At 40.7% G+C, this 15,904-nt stretch overlaps 1 protein-coding gene across 1 annotated transcript in view; it reads right to left on the bottom strand.

The window, feature by feature from the left end:
- The window catches only part of TTLL5 (tubulin tyrosine ligase-like family, member 5), a 124,212-nt gene that overhangs the window by 61,491 nt on the left and 46,817 nt on the right, over positions 1–15,904 (bottom strand). Inside the window, exons 19-28 of the mRNA XM_009887046.1 lie at positions 15,157–15,195; positions 14,115–14,260; positions 12,817–13,108; positions 9,916–10,036; positions 8,131–8,277; positions 6,267–6,367; positions 3,201–3,334; positions 2,447–2,560; positions 1,646–2,056; positions 7–197 (exon numbers count right to left, since the gene is read on the bottom strand). Of these exons, the coding sequence (XP_009885348.1) occupies positions 7–197; positions 1,646–2,056; positions 2,447–2,560; positions 3,201–3,334; positions 6,267–6,367; positions 8,131–8,277; positions 9,916–10,036; positions 12,817–13,108; positions 14,115–14,260; positions 15,157–15,195 (1,696 nt within the window). The remainder of the gene's footprint in view (positions 1–6; positions 198–1,645; positions 2,057–2,446; positions 2,561–3,200; positions 3,335–6,266; positions 6,368–8,130; positions 8,278–9,915; positions 10,037–12,816; positions 13,109–14,114; positions 14,261–15,156; positions 15,196–15,904) is intronic.

The following is a 15,904-nucleotide window of genomic DNA, read 5'->3' as shown; positions in this document are numbered from 1 at the left end:
ACCTACCTGCTGTGTAAGGAGGCTGATGTGGCTCGGTGGGGAATACTGACAGGCTGCTTGCTTTTCGGCCAGCTGCTGTAGTTCTGCTGCCACCATACTGGGGCTATAATGTTTGCCCTGGGAAGAAGGATCTTCTGCATCTTTGTGCATCCTGGCTGAGCCCACACGCTGACCACTTGGACTGTGATGACACAAACCTACCAAACAAACATTTAGATATGTTTAGTGAGCGGTATGTCAGTCTCCGTCAGCCTGATGATCAGAGACAGAAAAGAAGGTATGATACTTTCTGCAGATTCTATGGAGAATACAGCCTTCTGTTGTGCATGGGTATTGCCTATATGAGCTTTTGTCCATTTCAAACCCATATTCTCTTTATCATAACATATCTAACAGCACCCAATTCCAGAGAATATTAGTTGCTGTAATCCAAGTTAAATCTATGATGTTTTTTCTTAAAAACAAATAGATCCCTTTAAATAAGCTACTCATTTGGGAAGTCAGATTTACTTTAATGCTAGAAAGGTTGTTACAGCAACCCTAGTGAACATGTGCTGACCCTGACCTACAACCTAAAGCAAACTTATACCACCATTAAAAATATATATATATTATGACCACAGCTGTTAGCCTGTGTGTGGTTCCCAAAACTTTCCTAACAGATTACAGTCTACATCCATAAATTCCTACTGTTTCTTCTACTCTTCAGATGCCCTACAATCTAAAGTTGCATTGCTCAACCATGTTCTACCCCAGCAGGATAAATGAGAGGTCTCTAGATCTTGTTTTTAAGATACTCTTGGATATGGTAGTGCTGAAAGGTCCTAGAGAATGAGATACTCTATTGATTCATTCAGATCTTTCATTTTTGGAGGTCTTGACACACCTTTAAGTATTCAACAGTTATGAGGTTTTGTTAAAGGATTTCTCTGCATGATAGGAAAAAAACACCAACAGAACTAAGAACAGCACATAGACTGAGACAGGACTTCTGCTAACCAGAACGACATTAAAATCACTGAAGATGAACAAGATCAGCAACACAGTCAAGCAAAAATATATACTACTTCATTTACCAGCTCTTTTCAAACAAGTTCAAAGGCTGAGAGGAGACCTTATGGCTCTCTGCAACTACCTGAAAGGAGGCTGCAGACAGGTGGGAGTCGGTCTCCCAGGTAACAAGTGATAGGACAAGAGGAAACAGCATCAAGTTGTGTCAGGGGAAGTTTAGATTGGATATCAGGAAAAATTTCTTCACTGAAAAGGATATCAAGCACTGGAACAGGCTGCCCAGGGAAACAGTTGAGTCACCATCCCTGGAGGTATTTAAAAGATGTGTAGATGTGGAGCTTAGGGACATGGTCTAGTGGTAGATTTAGTAGTGTTAGATTAATGGTTGGACTCTACGATCTTAAGGGTCTTTTCCAACCTAAACAAGTCTATGATTCCCTGTTGATCTGCTCAACAAAAAGGTGTCTTTGACAAACAAGTGCTGCTTCCCACATTCCTCCTTTCCATGAGAAAGTTATCACCATTCAACAAAACTCATAATTCTGGAAATGTAAAATTTTTACCTACTCCAGAACAGAGATTACACAATCTCTATACTGAACTAGCAGGTTACTATGGATTCCAGAACACTTACCTACTTTTGCAGAGGATGGTCGGGACAATCTTTGGCTGTAGATCTGAGCAGCTCTCTGAAAAGATGAGAACGGGCCAATGGTGTAGCTACCAGAATGACAACGATGTAACCCTGCAAGGCTAGAAGACGCACTGAACACTGGGTTTGTGAAGACAGAAGAGCTGTCAGGAGCTGTGCTCTGTGAGGAGGGTAGTGGGGATGGGGACTGAATCAGCCTGGGTCGAACTGGAGGAGCTGGCAACGAATGGTGACCAGGCACCTGTGAATTTTCAGAGGTTGCAGGCTGAGATGGTATCCAGGAACTGGTACTTCTCGGCAATGTGGCACCAGAAACAGAAGAAGCACTAGGAGGGCTGCACCGAGGTAATTTCACTTCAGCATTTAAGGAGGAGAAGGTGGGTCCTTCTGGAACTACACAAAGATAATGAGCACACTACATGAGAAAAAGCTGCTTTTTAAGTACTTTGGATAATATTAACACACCAAAGATACTCAGACACACTGAAGCCAAAATGACCTTATCCTCCAGCAAAGAAGAGATGCTCTACATGACAAATATCCTCCTTTAAAGCTTGCCATATCTAGGTCTTCCCCCACAGAAGAGCAGCTAAGTCTTTCATACCACTCATTCTACAGTATCTTCTCTTGGGTTTAAAAGAAAAACCTGCACAATCTTCCCCGAAATTGGCCATTTGATCCCTCAGTTTGAACCCAAAGGTTCCAACCTTTGTTTAAAACAGTATTAAAAACAGTATATGCATTTATTTTTTTCCTGATGATGATTTAAGCCAGTTCACTTACAGTTTGATTTAACTTCTTTGGCTCTATAGCCTTTTAATGCTCCTTCTGCAGGCAGATCTGCAACTGAACTTTTGGATTGATCACCTTTTATTTTTTTCACCACCTCAGGATGGTCTATAACAAAAACAAGGAATTAGGAAGTAGAACGATGCAAACTGTGATATCACTAGAACAGGACTGCAGAATTTAAACCTTGTTACAATGGACTTTCTTGCTAATATTTACTGTAGACCATGCAACTCTACTGATCACAATTGTGCTGTCATGCACAGTAGCACGGACAACTGGATATGTATGGCTGGCACTGCACGTCCTTCCATGGAAGGCCTAATTAGGCTCAAATATACAGACTCTACCCTCCAATGGGTATGGCTCACTGTAGGCAGCAGAATTTAACAGGCCTTGCTTTCTTTCATCCCTTACTTCAATAAGAATGAAAGTAATGAATTATAAGAATCTGTTCATTTCAAATCTTAGTGCCTTCACAGTTTGCACATTTTCATTTCAGTCGTGAGCCACCATATCTAATTCCTTATAAATGCTAGTTCAGATTCATCCCATTTCACTTCAGGCAAAGAAGGTAGGAGTGCAGTTACTCTAGTCTTCACATTATAGAGTCAGTTAAAAAAAAAAATATATATTCAACCTCAAGAAACCCGCATAACATTCTGGAGGGGTTGTTCCCTTTCCATAGGCTGAAGTTAAACTGCATTTGTCTTGGCAACATCATCTCAGAACTGCCTGCAACACTTACCCCCTTGAGGCTCTTTCTCTGGCTGGTTACTGGTGTTGCTAGATTTTGTGCTTGTGGAGCTTGTTCCTAGGAAGACACTCGCTGACTTGTTTTTGTGTGTGTAAAGTGTCAGCACTTCCTCCAAGTCACGTTCACTACAATAAGGAGAGAAGAATGGATGTAAGTGAGGATTCTAAGCTTTTCTGTGTTCATGTAACAATCAAAGACAAGAAACAGGAAGCTAAAGAGGGGAGTAGGAAAAAAAGGTATGACGCCAGACAAGCTAACGATTTGCTCAGTTCTGCAGGGCAGAAGCAGAAGCAAAGGAACACGCTCTGGTTAAACCTGAGATTCCCACTGAAATGCCATTTTCTTATGCAGTAGAAAATTCAAGACATTCAGGAGCCTTCCCAGGATAAATAAAGAGCAAGAGAAAACTCCAAACACGTTTTTGGGGAGATCAGCTTAACAGGAGAGATTCAGTTCACTGCTAAATTTGTGAGTCTTCCCCAGGTGCTCTCTAGGACAAGCAGCTATCTTGTTCACAAGAGAACTCGGCTCAGCCTCTGTTTCATAGTCATTGTTAGCAGTTTCAATTCAACAGTCTGGGGAGAAGAGGAAAGAAGAGGGGAAAGCTTGCCAATTAATCAAAACTGAGGACAAATAAATAGAAGAGTCAGTATTTTTTGTGAATCTCACAAAACTTGCATACGTTTCTCACTTTCTTTAGAAGAGAGTTTAACTGCCCCAATGCCCTAAGCGTCTATTGGTCCCAAACCCATATCAGTTACTTGGCCATTCATATTGGAGCTTGTGCAAGCTGTAATTCTAATTGTTTTGATATCTAACATGTTTTCCTTTTGCTTTATAGTGCTGCCTCAGCATCAGTGAGCGGGTATGAGCAAACACCAAAAGCAAGTAGTGCCACTAACACTACCAGAAAACATAACACAGGAATATAAGTTTGCATAGCAGCAGTTATAATCCTTCAACACATCCTCTGCGTATCACACTTGTACTAGTCTTAGCTAGCCTGAGCTTTGGTTAAAGCAATATCGAAAGCTGATCCCACTGGAGTCTGGACCTTCAGGGGATGCTGAAAAATTCACATTTTTCTCCCAAATCAATGAGAACAGAGGTGAAGAGGAAAGTAAGGATGAAAAGCTGTTGGTGGAAAGATACTTTAAGCTTTTAAGTGAATTTACCAGCATAAGTATATACTTCTACGTTGCACTGAGTATGCTTAGAAGCAATGGTTGGAGAATGTTTTAACTATCACGTGAATGGCATTGTGTTTAAATGTTAGAGTCAGTGAGACAATCCCAATTATTAAGTGGCAACATTTATTACCCATTTTCTCTAGTGTTGCATTCACTGTACTGCAGAACACACACTCAAAGTGGAAGTCTACCCTCTTTGCTTAGCTCCAAATGACTAGCTCACTGATTTAAGCTTCAAGCACAGCACAAAGTAGTGTCAGATATCAGACTTTTCAAACATACCTGACACTTCACAAGAAGCAGAAAGATCATCACTAGAAATTGTCTGATCATTGGCAAACTGGCTTTTGCCATTCGTTATTATTCAGGCAGATGATCCAGCAAAAGTCTCCAGCACCAGCCTAGACTGTGTATCAGACCATGATGGCATGGCAGCCAGTAACATGGAAACAAGAGTATGCAGTTCTAGCCCAAACAGCCATCTCTTGGCATTTCTGGCAAAAAGCAAAATGATCTGCCTTAGGAGGCAACAGTCATTTCAGTGGACAGAGATGTCAGAGAACCAAGACCATGCCATGGGCCCATGTAATCTGCATTTCTAGTGACAGCAATAGATGCTATGGTATACAGTAGTGAGATATCTTGAGTATCATTCTTTTATACTCTATCTGAAAAGCAGCAAGATTTTTCTTGGAGCCTGTAAATCTGTTGCAGTAATGACTCCAATACATATTAGCAAAACGTAAAATTTATTGTTATAATGTGAATGTAGCATCAAAAGAGACTGTAAAGCCTCCTGAACTTAGTTAAGAAGCCTCAGCTATCATCCACTTCTAATCAGGCACTAAGTGCCATCCAAACAGAGAAAAAGAACAAGCAGTTTCATAACTGATCATGAAAAAGAAGCATGACTGTCAACCTTCCCAGAGAAGACAGAAGGGCATTAAAAAGGCAGGTGAGGTCCACTTGTCCAGATATTGATGGGAGTCCTTGCCCATATAGGCACGTCATATATGGGTCAAATAAAGGATTCAAAAGGAATCTGGTTTTATGCTTAAGAATCAGAGAGTTTGAGGACACAATTCCAGTTCACTGAATAATTTCAGACCTCTCCATAGTCAAATAGCTATAATACCATTGTTTTTCATACAACGCTACAGGCCATAAAGAGTATTCACCTATTTTCAAAATAGGTTTCCTACTAGACTCTTGTACGTTTAAGGTAGATAAAGTTTGGAACATGCACAGTTAGAAAATACTGCTTTTTCATTGTGAAAATAACTGCTTGCACTGAGCTGCCTCAGCAAGCCAAATAAGAGCCTAGAATGAAGATAGGGGTCTAACTCCCTTCCTTCCTCATCTTGAAGTCCAGACCCGAATTGTTCCTGAAGAGAGGGAACAAGCACAAGATTTGTTTCTGAGAGTAGAAACTTGACAGCCAGAGCCAAAACAATTGTTCAACCACAGCAGTTCAAGGCCATCTGAGCTGCAGCTCTAGTTTCATTGTCCTTCCAAAGTACTGCTCTGTTCGCTCCAGTATCACAGTAAAGGAGACTATTAGCTCACCAGCATCAGTTTGAAATTTACACAGACCAGGGCAACCACTACTGTCCTTTGGGAATGTATTTAATGGTCAAAACATCTACTTTTATGTCCTTCTCTATGCACAGATGCTGATGCTACAAATGTTTGGTTGCTAGAAGGGAGAAAAGAGAAAAGACAAGTTGTCCGTCCCCCAGCAGGAACAGGTGTTACAGTCAATAAAGGTACTTAAAGGCCTTTAGACCAATCAGGTAATCTTTAGAACAATCCCATTACTTTCAGGGTTGGGAGATCCTTTGTCAAAGGGAATAAAATCCATCCCTACCTTGCTCTGGTAATAAAGTTCTGAAAACCTTCAGGATTCACTCCCTCCTCCTCCTCTTCCCGTTTCTTTTTTGGTTGCTTCTGAACCATCTGCTCTGTTTCCTGTTAATAAGCAGTATCAGTAAGTGTCTCTGTACAGTTACTTTATGATCCATGGCATAGCTACAGCTCAGAGAAGACAAAAACCCAATTCCACGGGATCTAAGAAAAAAACAGCATCAACTCCAAAGAGCCAAATTTTAAGTATTTTACTATGTGTAACAGAATGGATAAATATAGACAGCACTACAGACAGCATGCTAAGCATACATTAAACTCCTCGTTCCACCACTTGACAGAACTTATTAGAATTGATTTGCTGAAAAGAGGTCAAGTCTTCATATATACATGCTCCTCCTTCAAACATACTCTTTGCTGGGACATAAGGAAGTATGGGTAGGGGGAGGGGGGTGTTGCTTTCTTAATTTAAAATCCTCTCTGACTGGACTTGACCTCCACTTCATTGCTTCCTACTGGTACTCTGCACATTCCCATGACAAAAGGGTCAGATACATCTTTTGAAAGATAAGTCAAGAGGGGGAAGAAGCAGCCACTCTGGAACATGTCCCTGCCCTTCACTAAAGTAAAAGTCTGGAAAATACGCAATCTGTTTTACTTAGTTTGCTGGAGGTAGCATTTTTCCTTTGTGTCATTACAGAAGATATATAATGGCTACTAGGAGTCCCCTACTAAATCTGAAGTTACAAATCAGTGAAAGAAGTCTATACGTTGGAATCAGACATCAAAAAACCCATAGCCTAAGCGTCTCTCAATGGCTTAAACATGTACATCCTAAAACCTCAAGCGATCTGTTCTCACTTGTTTTAACTGAGAAAATATGCTTATGCACTGATTTATTACCAGTTACATAGCTTTATTTTGTGAATTTACTCAAGAGTTAGTAGAAAATCCTGATGTTTGAATACAATTTGAGTGGAAATTTTATCCAAAACAGCTGCGTTCTTCACTCACCACAGAGCCACCCGAGTGTTTTGTGGTTACTCCTAACACAGTAATTCAGCAAGCATTAGGCATACAAGGCACTCCCTGGAACAGATTTGGTTCAATACCAACCTTGCCTTGACAGATCAGGTTACCAGATGTCAGTTCTGACAAGGTAATGTAAGTGAACATCCTCTGCTAACAAGTAGGAGCTTGGAGGGCAGTGTGCACAGCAGCCTCTGAAAGCAAAATTTAAACTACCCTTGTTCTAGAACTAAAGAAATGCTAGGGGGCAAAGGAAAGCAGAAGCTGTTCTTGCAAAACAAGCATTAGCATGAAACCACTATGCTAAGAACAGCATCTTCTACAGCTAAAGAGGTGAAGATTATTTAAATCAGGACCTACTTCTTACCACTGAGCATGCAAAGTCCCATACTACAGATAGGATAGGAAGCAGTCCCTCAGTATACCAAACAAATGGTACAATATATATTTCATGCTGTTCTGTATTTAAAAAATTATCCCTAAAGAAGCATCATAAAAATAGGGAGAAATGGCAAGAGGCATTACAAAGCACCAGAATAAAGGACAAGCCAAAGAAAAAGCCAACTGACAGTTAAATTTCATTTCAATGCTTCTTTTAACTTTTATACACATGATTACCAGAATGCATATATAATGTAGTAATACTGTTGTCTATCTGACAATTTGAACAGAAACTACCATTACCGGATGCACAACTGCAAACAGACCATGTAAATTACAGAACAGAGCCTTTAAAACAGCCTGCTGTCTTGACTATGATAGCAGCCCAGCAGGAGATACTTTAGAAGAACAGAAACGAAAAGGGATACCAAAAGAAGAATCAAGAAAGAATTACTCACCTTGTTGTAACAGATTATGAACTCGCCCAGTTGGTGAGCCAGGATACGCCGCCGATCATTTAGTCCTAAACGACGGCTGGGGAGCAGCATCCTCAAGGACTGCTGAAGATTGCTGGCAGCTCGCTTCAGAAAGCGTACCACAAGTTCCTGCACGAGAGATGGAGTTAACAATGGACCAGCTGCAAGATGTGGGGAGAAGAGAACAGAGGTATTACAGCAGCTAATGACTGGCAAGAACTAAACATCGTCTTAAGAAAATGAGCTGATAACTGGCAGGCAAAAGCATTCTGCAAGATGCATTTTCAATGTAGCCCAAATCCAAGGTGGGGGGAGAAGAATGATGGTGTGCCTTGCCTGAGGCGGGTCAGAATTGGGAACACGTGAGGAGTGTTTGTCTGAAAAGCCTGGCAGATGATACAAAAAAAACAAAAAAGAAGCCACAAAAAGCAGCAACAACACATAATAACCTGTGAAGTCCAATACCTTAGGAGAACATTTCCATAAAACCTCTGCTGTGTGTTAAAGAAGGCCTGTGATGAAGCATACTGACATAAAACCCTCTCAGCACTATCACAGGGAAGGGGATCTTGGTCAGAAATCTCCACTACAACGATGTAGCCCCATTTCATCACTTTTCATACATGCATACTATTGCCACAGCAATAGATGATTACATCTACAGCCATGTAATTCCAATCCCCCACCATATCTGTTTGACCTTTGGTGAAGGAGGCATACGGGAAGGCAGATCCTAAGGAAAGATGTATCCTCTGTGTGTTTTGAACCCTTTCTGTCTCCCCTCTGGATTTGCTTTTGGTTAGAAGCTCTGGTAATGCATAAATGAGCAGCCTCACAGCCAAACTATTGGATTTCACAGCTCGCCTCTCACTGCCATTACTCCAGGCTGGTTTGATCTGTTATTTTAAACATTATTTTTCACAGTACAGCAGACAAAGTGACTCTCAAAAAGCCAGTTTTAATTTCCACTTGGAAAGAGCAGGGGTAACATTTTCCACTGAGTCGACTGATTATTCTTGACATACAATTTTATCTCTGAACTGCACTGGCTGTTTCCCTGCAACATGCATTCAGCAAGAATACATTTGGATCCACAGAAAGCTCAAGACCCTACTTTACAGAGCTCTTACGAATGTTTGTGAGGGGATCTGGGATTGCTGTACTCTTTAAAACATATATACATCAAATATAGGGCCTTAAAATATTGCCTAGAAAAAATTACCACTTTTTAAAATAAAACAAACAAAAACGGAACTGCACCCATGCTAGAAAGTAACTTTCTCTCTTCAGTGGCTTTTACATTTTTTCCCTCTATCCAGAATGCAAGGAAGATTCCTAAGCACAGGTGCCTGCAAAGAGTAAAACAGTACATAGGAGAAAAAGCTTAACTGGGAACCTGTTCTATTTGAGTAGATGTATGCTTTGTTTAACACAGCAGAAACCAGATTCTGCGAAGCAATCTTAGAAAGAAGAATTCAAAACCAGGTAAAGCTCAGAGATCACTGAAGGAGAACCAGTGAAAGATTTCAGCAGCTTGAACGTCAACCACACTCTAGTCATTAAGAGCTGTCTACTCTATCGCCGCTCAGACATCAGTCAGAAGTCCTACCTCGTCTGTATATTAAAAATACAGCACTGGCAGCTGGACAAAGATAGACAACTATAATCTCAGTTGGACTTGAGTTCTTTCAACGTTGGGAATTGACCTAAAAAACTCACAAGGCAGCGTTCAGCTTGGCTACTCAGTGTGGCCAACACAAAGCTTACCATTTGCTCATCCTCTTTGGCAGCCCAGGCAGGATTCTGGATCTGGTCACCAGCCTCCTTCATCAGCCGCAACTGAACATGCTGTAGATAGGCAGAGAAAGCCCTGCGAGCTTGCACTTTGCTGTGGACCAAGACAATCAGTCAGCTGTCTTCAGAGTAGTAACGAGAAGAGTTACAGAAATCAGGCACAGCTTATGGACCAAAGTACGGTCAGCAAGCACCTCCTAGGTACAGAAATATTGAAGCTCAAAGGAAGAAGGACCCTTTCACCCCACCAGTATTTTCAACGCGACCTTCAGTTCACCAAGATAGGGTTGGTATTGCAGGAGAGAGAACTTACAAAATACAGCAGATGCTAAGATCATCTCTAAAAATGGAATGCTATCCTTGCCTTTTCATAGCCTTAGCTGCTCTCCTCCAAAAGCCAATAACATGAACATCAGCAATACTGTGTATTTTTAAACCAAATTCAAGGCTCTGTTGGGCCTCTGTCTTCACAAGCATTTTGAACACCACAACAACAGAGCATAAAATAAATAAAGGGCTTGGTACTGGTGCCAGAGTTATAACAAAGGCCCTACAATTCCCATTGGAAATGAAAGAATTAAATCTGCAAAAGTAAGCTCTTCCCCTTCTGGCCCAAGGACACAAGCCAAATTTCATTGAGCAAGGCACCACTGAAGAATGAAAGAACATCAGCAAAATCTGCTGTGCAGCTGGCTGAACATGTTGGGAAGCTGCGAGCATGAACTGAGGAGAGGACTGGGAGGGACACATTGCTTCTCGTTCCCTCACAATGGTAGTGACTTTAGTGTACACATCTGTTATGACAGAAATTGCTGAAAGCTTTGACTAATTTTGTTCGTTGTCATCTTGGCCTAAACCCTGTTCTCCAACAGTCTGCTCTCCCAAGCTCCACTCTTCCTCGTGGCTTTCCCCATAGTCACTACAAGCTGTCCTTTGAATTGCCAAGCATGATTCCTCCTCTCCTATACCAGTACTGCAGTAACTAAAATATGTTAAAAATACCTGGTTACAATTCCTGTCTTCCATTGAACTCCAGAATGCACAGCAGGCCTTTAACACCTCTAAGCTCTGCATGCCACTCGTCATCACACCTACATTCTCTTCCTGATCTGTGTGGAACATCAGGACAACAATCCGAACCCTGACTAAGAACCAATACTCTACACATCAGGCCACCATATATCAGAAAAGGCTCTCTCCCAAGGGCTCTCTAGGACTGCCAGGTTTGTTTTAGGTGTAACTTAAACATCTTGTGACCAGAAGTTTAAGATCTGTGCTGGTAGGAATTAAGGACCCTCCATTATCAACGTCAGCATGGTAACACAATTATTTGCCTGCACCTGATACTTCTGTGATTACAAAATGGGAACCTGAAGAAAGTCCTTGTGTATAAGACTGCCTCTCCTCCAGTATGAGGAATATTGAAACCTGAGACCTTAAATGCAGGAACAAGTAACTCCCTTTTCTTTTTACTTCCCTGGAAATGGCACAGTCAGGGGAACAAGTTTCATTTGACTGTCAGCTCTTCACCAATAATACAGAATATGTGGAAGGCAGAGAAATTGCCTCATGAGGCCGACCAGAGGAAAGAGAGAAGTCCTAACACTTATAAAAACTGACTGGAACAGGCCTGGTTTCTTTTGGATGAAATTTTCATTACTTCAGCTCCTCTGCCTGTTGACCCCACAAGCAAGCCTTTCATCAATGACAAATCAGATAGGGCCAAGCCCAGCACAGTCCTGGAACATGAGGTCACCACAAGCCTCACACGCTTCTGTGGGGAATCCCAATAGTACGGGGCACTGAGCAAGTTCCTGCCAGGAACACCAGACAGAGCTTACATTCTTGGCAGGAGTCAGTTCTATATATAGGTAGACAAGAGCATTACTGAGTTCATCCTTAAAACAGGTATCAGAATCTTCCCTGTCATGACAGCAAATGTTGCTGCCACAAGACAACATCAGAACAATCCCCAAATCCATTTGATAGTTTCGTTTCTGAGAGGATTTTTGAATTAAGAAAGCAACAACAAGCAACAATTATTTTCTCTGCCCTTGGATATTTTTCACAGAAAACAATGCTGCTTCTTACCTAGAAGATGTAAAATCCTCCTACACAGATATACATGATGACTTTCTTTTTGCCATTCCTGTCCATCTGCAAATAGACAGTTTTACTACCCACATTTAAGGGGAGGATCATGCTTTTAAACATCTAGTAGGACCCTGGTTGGTTTTATTCTACGCAATCTCCTCCAGCACCTCTCTTTTTCAAGCAAGAGAGCCAAGCATCAGAACACGCTCTGCTTCATGCTGCCATACCCAACAGCAGGCAATGAGATGTTTCAGTAACTTGTCACTCCCAAATCTTGCTGTCAGGAGGTGATGACCCCGAGCAGAGATTATTATTAGAGGTTAAAAATTCTATCACCAAAAATAAAAGCACTCAGGTAGTCCTAAGCAACTTTTCTTTGATAGTTTAATATATGTTTATACCCACTTCTTTGGAAGTGCAAAGAATGAAAAGACGAATTTTAGAATTCAATAGCAGGCATCCTGCATTAAGACAGAGACTCATTTTAGAAGCCCGAGTTGACCAAAAAACAGCTTCCATCATCACATCAGAGAATAGCAATGGAAATTATGGCTTACACTTTTTACTGATCCAACAGGTCAGGCATTTAGGTAAACCATCAGTCTTTTCAACGATCTCCTTTCTGTGCCACCTAGTTGTTAAGGCAGCCCACAGTTAGACAAAAACCCCAGGCCCTTTTCTCTAGGGTCCTCTTATGTCCTCACACTCATTCATGATGTGGCACATCCTCCATGTTTTAACCAATATTAGCTGCTAGTCAAAACTTAAGGCAATTCTCACCTCAGATTTCCATGCTTTTGAAGAATCTGCAGCAAGTTAAACTGAGATTCTGAGTCTGTTTTTCGAAGAAATGGCTCTCCTCCACCTCCAGTTTCCTTGTCAAGCTTTTTTGGCAACCTCTCCCGACAAGTATTTTTCATCAAGTCAGAGAGCTTTGGCTTGCTTTTCACCTGGGTGTCCAAAAGAGACCCAACAGTTCTATCTAAGTCTTCATCTTCATCTGCATCCACCTCCTCTTCCTCCTCACCTTCTGTGTCTGATTTGAGAGACAGCTTTGTTGGGTCTGATGTCCCTGTAGTAGAGGAGAAATCACTTATGCTGGTTAAGGAAAAAGAGGGGAAAAAAAAAAAAAAAGAAGTGGGGAAGACTGGCCTGCTATTTATACCCTTTGGTTTACTTCTAAACTCTTTTCTGCTAGAAGGACAGAACACCTCCATTTTAGGATAGTATCTTAAGTATTGCTGCCCTTTATTATTCTTTCTGTCTTTCTGCTTTAGTATCAACCACTTGAGAAGGCAATTTTCCCAATATCAGAGAAAAAAGACCAAGATTAACTGTACAAATGAAAAAAACACAAATCAAAGAAACAAAGGTATTTTCCTGTATTTTATCCTGATTCTTACATATATACTGACATATATAGTCTCACACTTGATGTATATGCTAATTTTTTGTATTTTTGTGTCAGAAAAAAACAAAGCTATGAAATCTAAACTCCCACATGTGCCAATACAGATCACATACCTTAATACAGCACCAAAATCATTTTGTAACAATCTCTCCCATTGCAATCCGAAAATGATTTTGGTGCTGTATTAAGGTAACAATCTCTCCCATTGCAATCCATATCACATAGTGACTAGAAAGAGTTTAGATTATGGCTTCAGTAGCAGCCCCTTTTGAGGATCATTCACCTCTGTATCCTTTTAAGTTTTTCCCACATCAGCTTGGATAATGATTTCTGTCTTTCCAAAAGCTGAGTCGCATACTGCTGAATTCTTGGACGCAAAAGGCAACCACAAGCTTATCTTCAAGAAAATATTGATTACCTTTCGTCATATACATGGGGATGTGGAATAGTAGGAATGAAATTCTAGTCTCTAATAAGGCAGAAAGCTCAGAAAAAAGAGTGAAGTGAAAACCATTAACACTTGAAATGAAAACTATGAAAACTTCAACCTGTGAATCTCTCTAGGGACTACAAAGGCCAGAACAACCCCATTCACACACATTTTAAATGAAAAGAGTCCTTGCTTTGTTTTGATTAGTTGCTCATTTAGGACTCCAGCCACACATACCTGATGATCTTGTCCGTGCTGTTCTAGCCTTGCCATGACATCGCCGACGCTTCCGTAACTCCAGTGAAACAAGCTTTCTCTCATAAAAAAGAGAATGAGAGTCTACAGCTTCCAGCCTCACATCCAGCCTTCCATTAAAACCTGCTCTGGGAAGCAGAATAGAGAGACATCCTCAATCTCCCTTTATACTTCTCTCCTTGATGACACAAGAGACTTAGTAGATTAAATTTCTTCAAGAAACAGTTTTCCTGACACAGGGAAGAAATACTTACGATCAGTCTAATTTTGCTCTATTTAAAGCCTGCAAATGTTTGAAGGGAGTCTTGCAAGTACTTTACAGAACATCAACTCTCAAAGCCCCAAAACGCACTTATCTAATGTCATGCTTTCGTGACTGAGCAGCATCTGTCCATCATGCAGCAGCTCAAGACACAATTAATGCAGAAAATTGGATTGCAAGAGTACAAAATAATGGAGGGGAGCGAGAAGACAGCACATGGACCTGAGTCCAGTTTTCTGAACCTTTTATGTAGACACCTTGTTCTTCACTGTTTGGTCAGAAATAAGAATTTTAATATAATTTGAGTGAAAAATTACAACCTTTCTACAAGTTCTGCGTAAACCAAGGGAGAAGGAGCCCTGCCAGATTCCTTAAGGGAAACAAACATAACTTTTTGCCAGTGCACAAAGATCCAAAGTGTTCTTTATGATAGAAGTGGGAACATCCACAGAAAATTCCTGTTTCTGCTATATCTAAAAGATAAGTGAAAAGTGAATATATGGGTATAAGTCCAAAATCCTCATGCATTACAGGATCTTTTGAGAGAACTCAGTGTTGTGGTTTAGCAATATGGTAGGAATATCAAAGTAGAAAGCCTAAGAGGAGCAATTTTGAGGTTCAATCCAACAAAACCATGCTGGGATACTCTTTGCTCACTGTATTTACTTTTCTAGAATTAGAACGTGGAAGATGAAGCTGTGGAAATCTAAATTTAGAACAAATCCTCCAAAGTATAAATTATTTAATTAAGAAGCCATTTACCGGGATCTCCCAGTGACAAAGTCTGTTTTCTTCTTGCCCCTACAATGGGAAAAATGGCAAAAATTACCTTCCATTCTGGATCGACTGGATTAAAAAGCCTCTGAAGTCTTTCATATGTACAATGAAAAGGCCCAATTTACAGAATTCCTTGTGAGTTCTATCTTAAAGGAGAGGAAAAAAAATGCTCCAAAAGAGGAAATCTGAGCAGCTGTTCTACAATTGATTCTTGCATTTGTCTGGCTTAAATTGGAGAAGCTGTCATTTGGAACTACCCTCTAGACAGATCCCTGAAAGTACATAGCAAAAAAGAAATAATTAAAAAATTGTACAGCGCTGATGAACTTCTGTAAATATTGTCTCCTCAGTCAGCAACCTTATCCTTACTCCGTAGTTACTTTGTGTATCTCAAATTTGGATAAAAAAAACATCGAGAAGGAAAGGTGTTAAACATACAGTGAACGATACTGCATACAACTCTCAATGGAAGTTCAGCTAGCAGCATGAACTGTCATTCCCACCCTAGCACAACACAGAGAAAGAGACATCAAATCACACTTGCACAGGTGAAGACATAGGGATACTAAACTTTTGGAATAAATTTCAGTGCTTACTTTACACAAGGACAAGCTCTAACATGACTAAATTTGAAAAAAAAAAGGTAAGCAATGACCACCTATAATCCCATCATAGAGGAATCCAGGTGCTTGAAGGTTTTTCCTGTCTATAGTCATGTTTTTACTCCATTAAC

This window comes from Charadrius vociferus, unplaced genomic scaffold (genome assembly GCF_000708025.1).
Source record: "Charadrius vociferus isolate BGI_N301 unplaced genomic scaffold, ASM70802v2 scaffold14, whole genome shotgun sequence".
Classification (NCBI taxonomy): domain Eukaryota; kingdom Metazoa; phylum Chordata; class Aves; order Charadriiformes; family Charadriidae; genus Charadrius; species Charadrius vociferus.
This window is presented reverse-complemented; position numbering and strand designations above follow the sequence as displayed.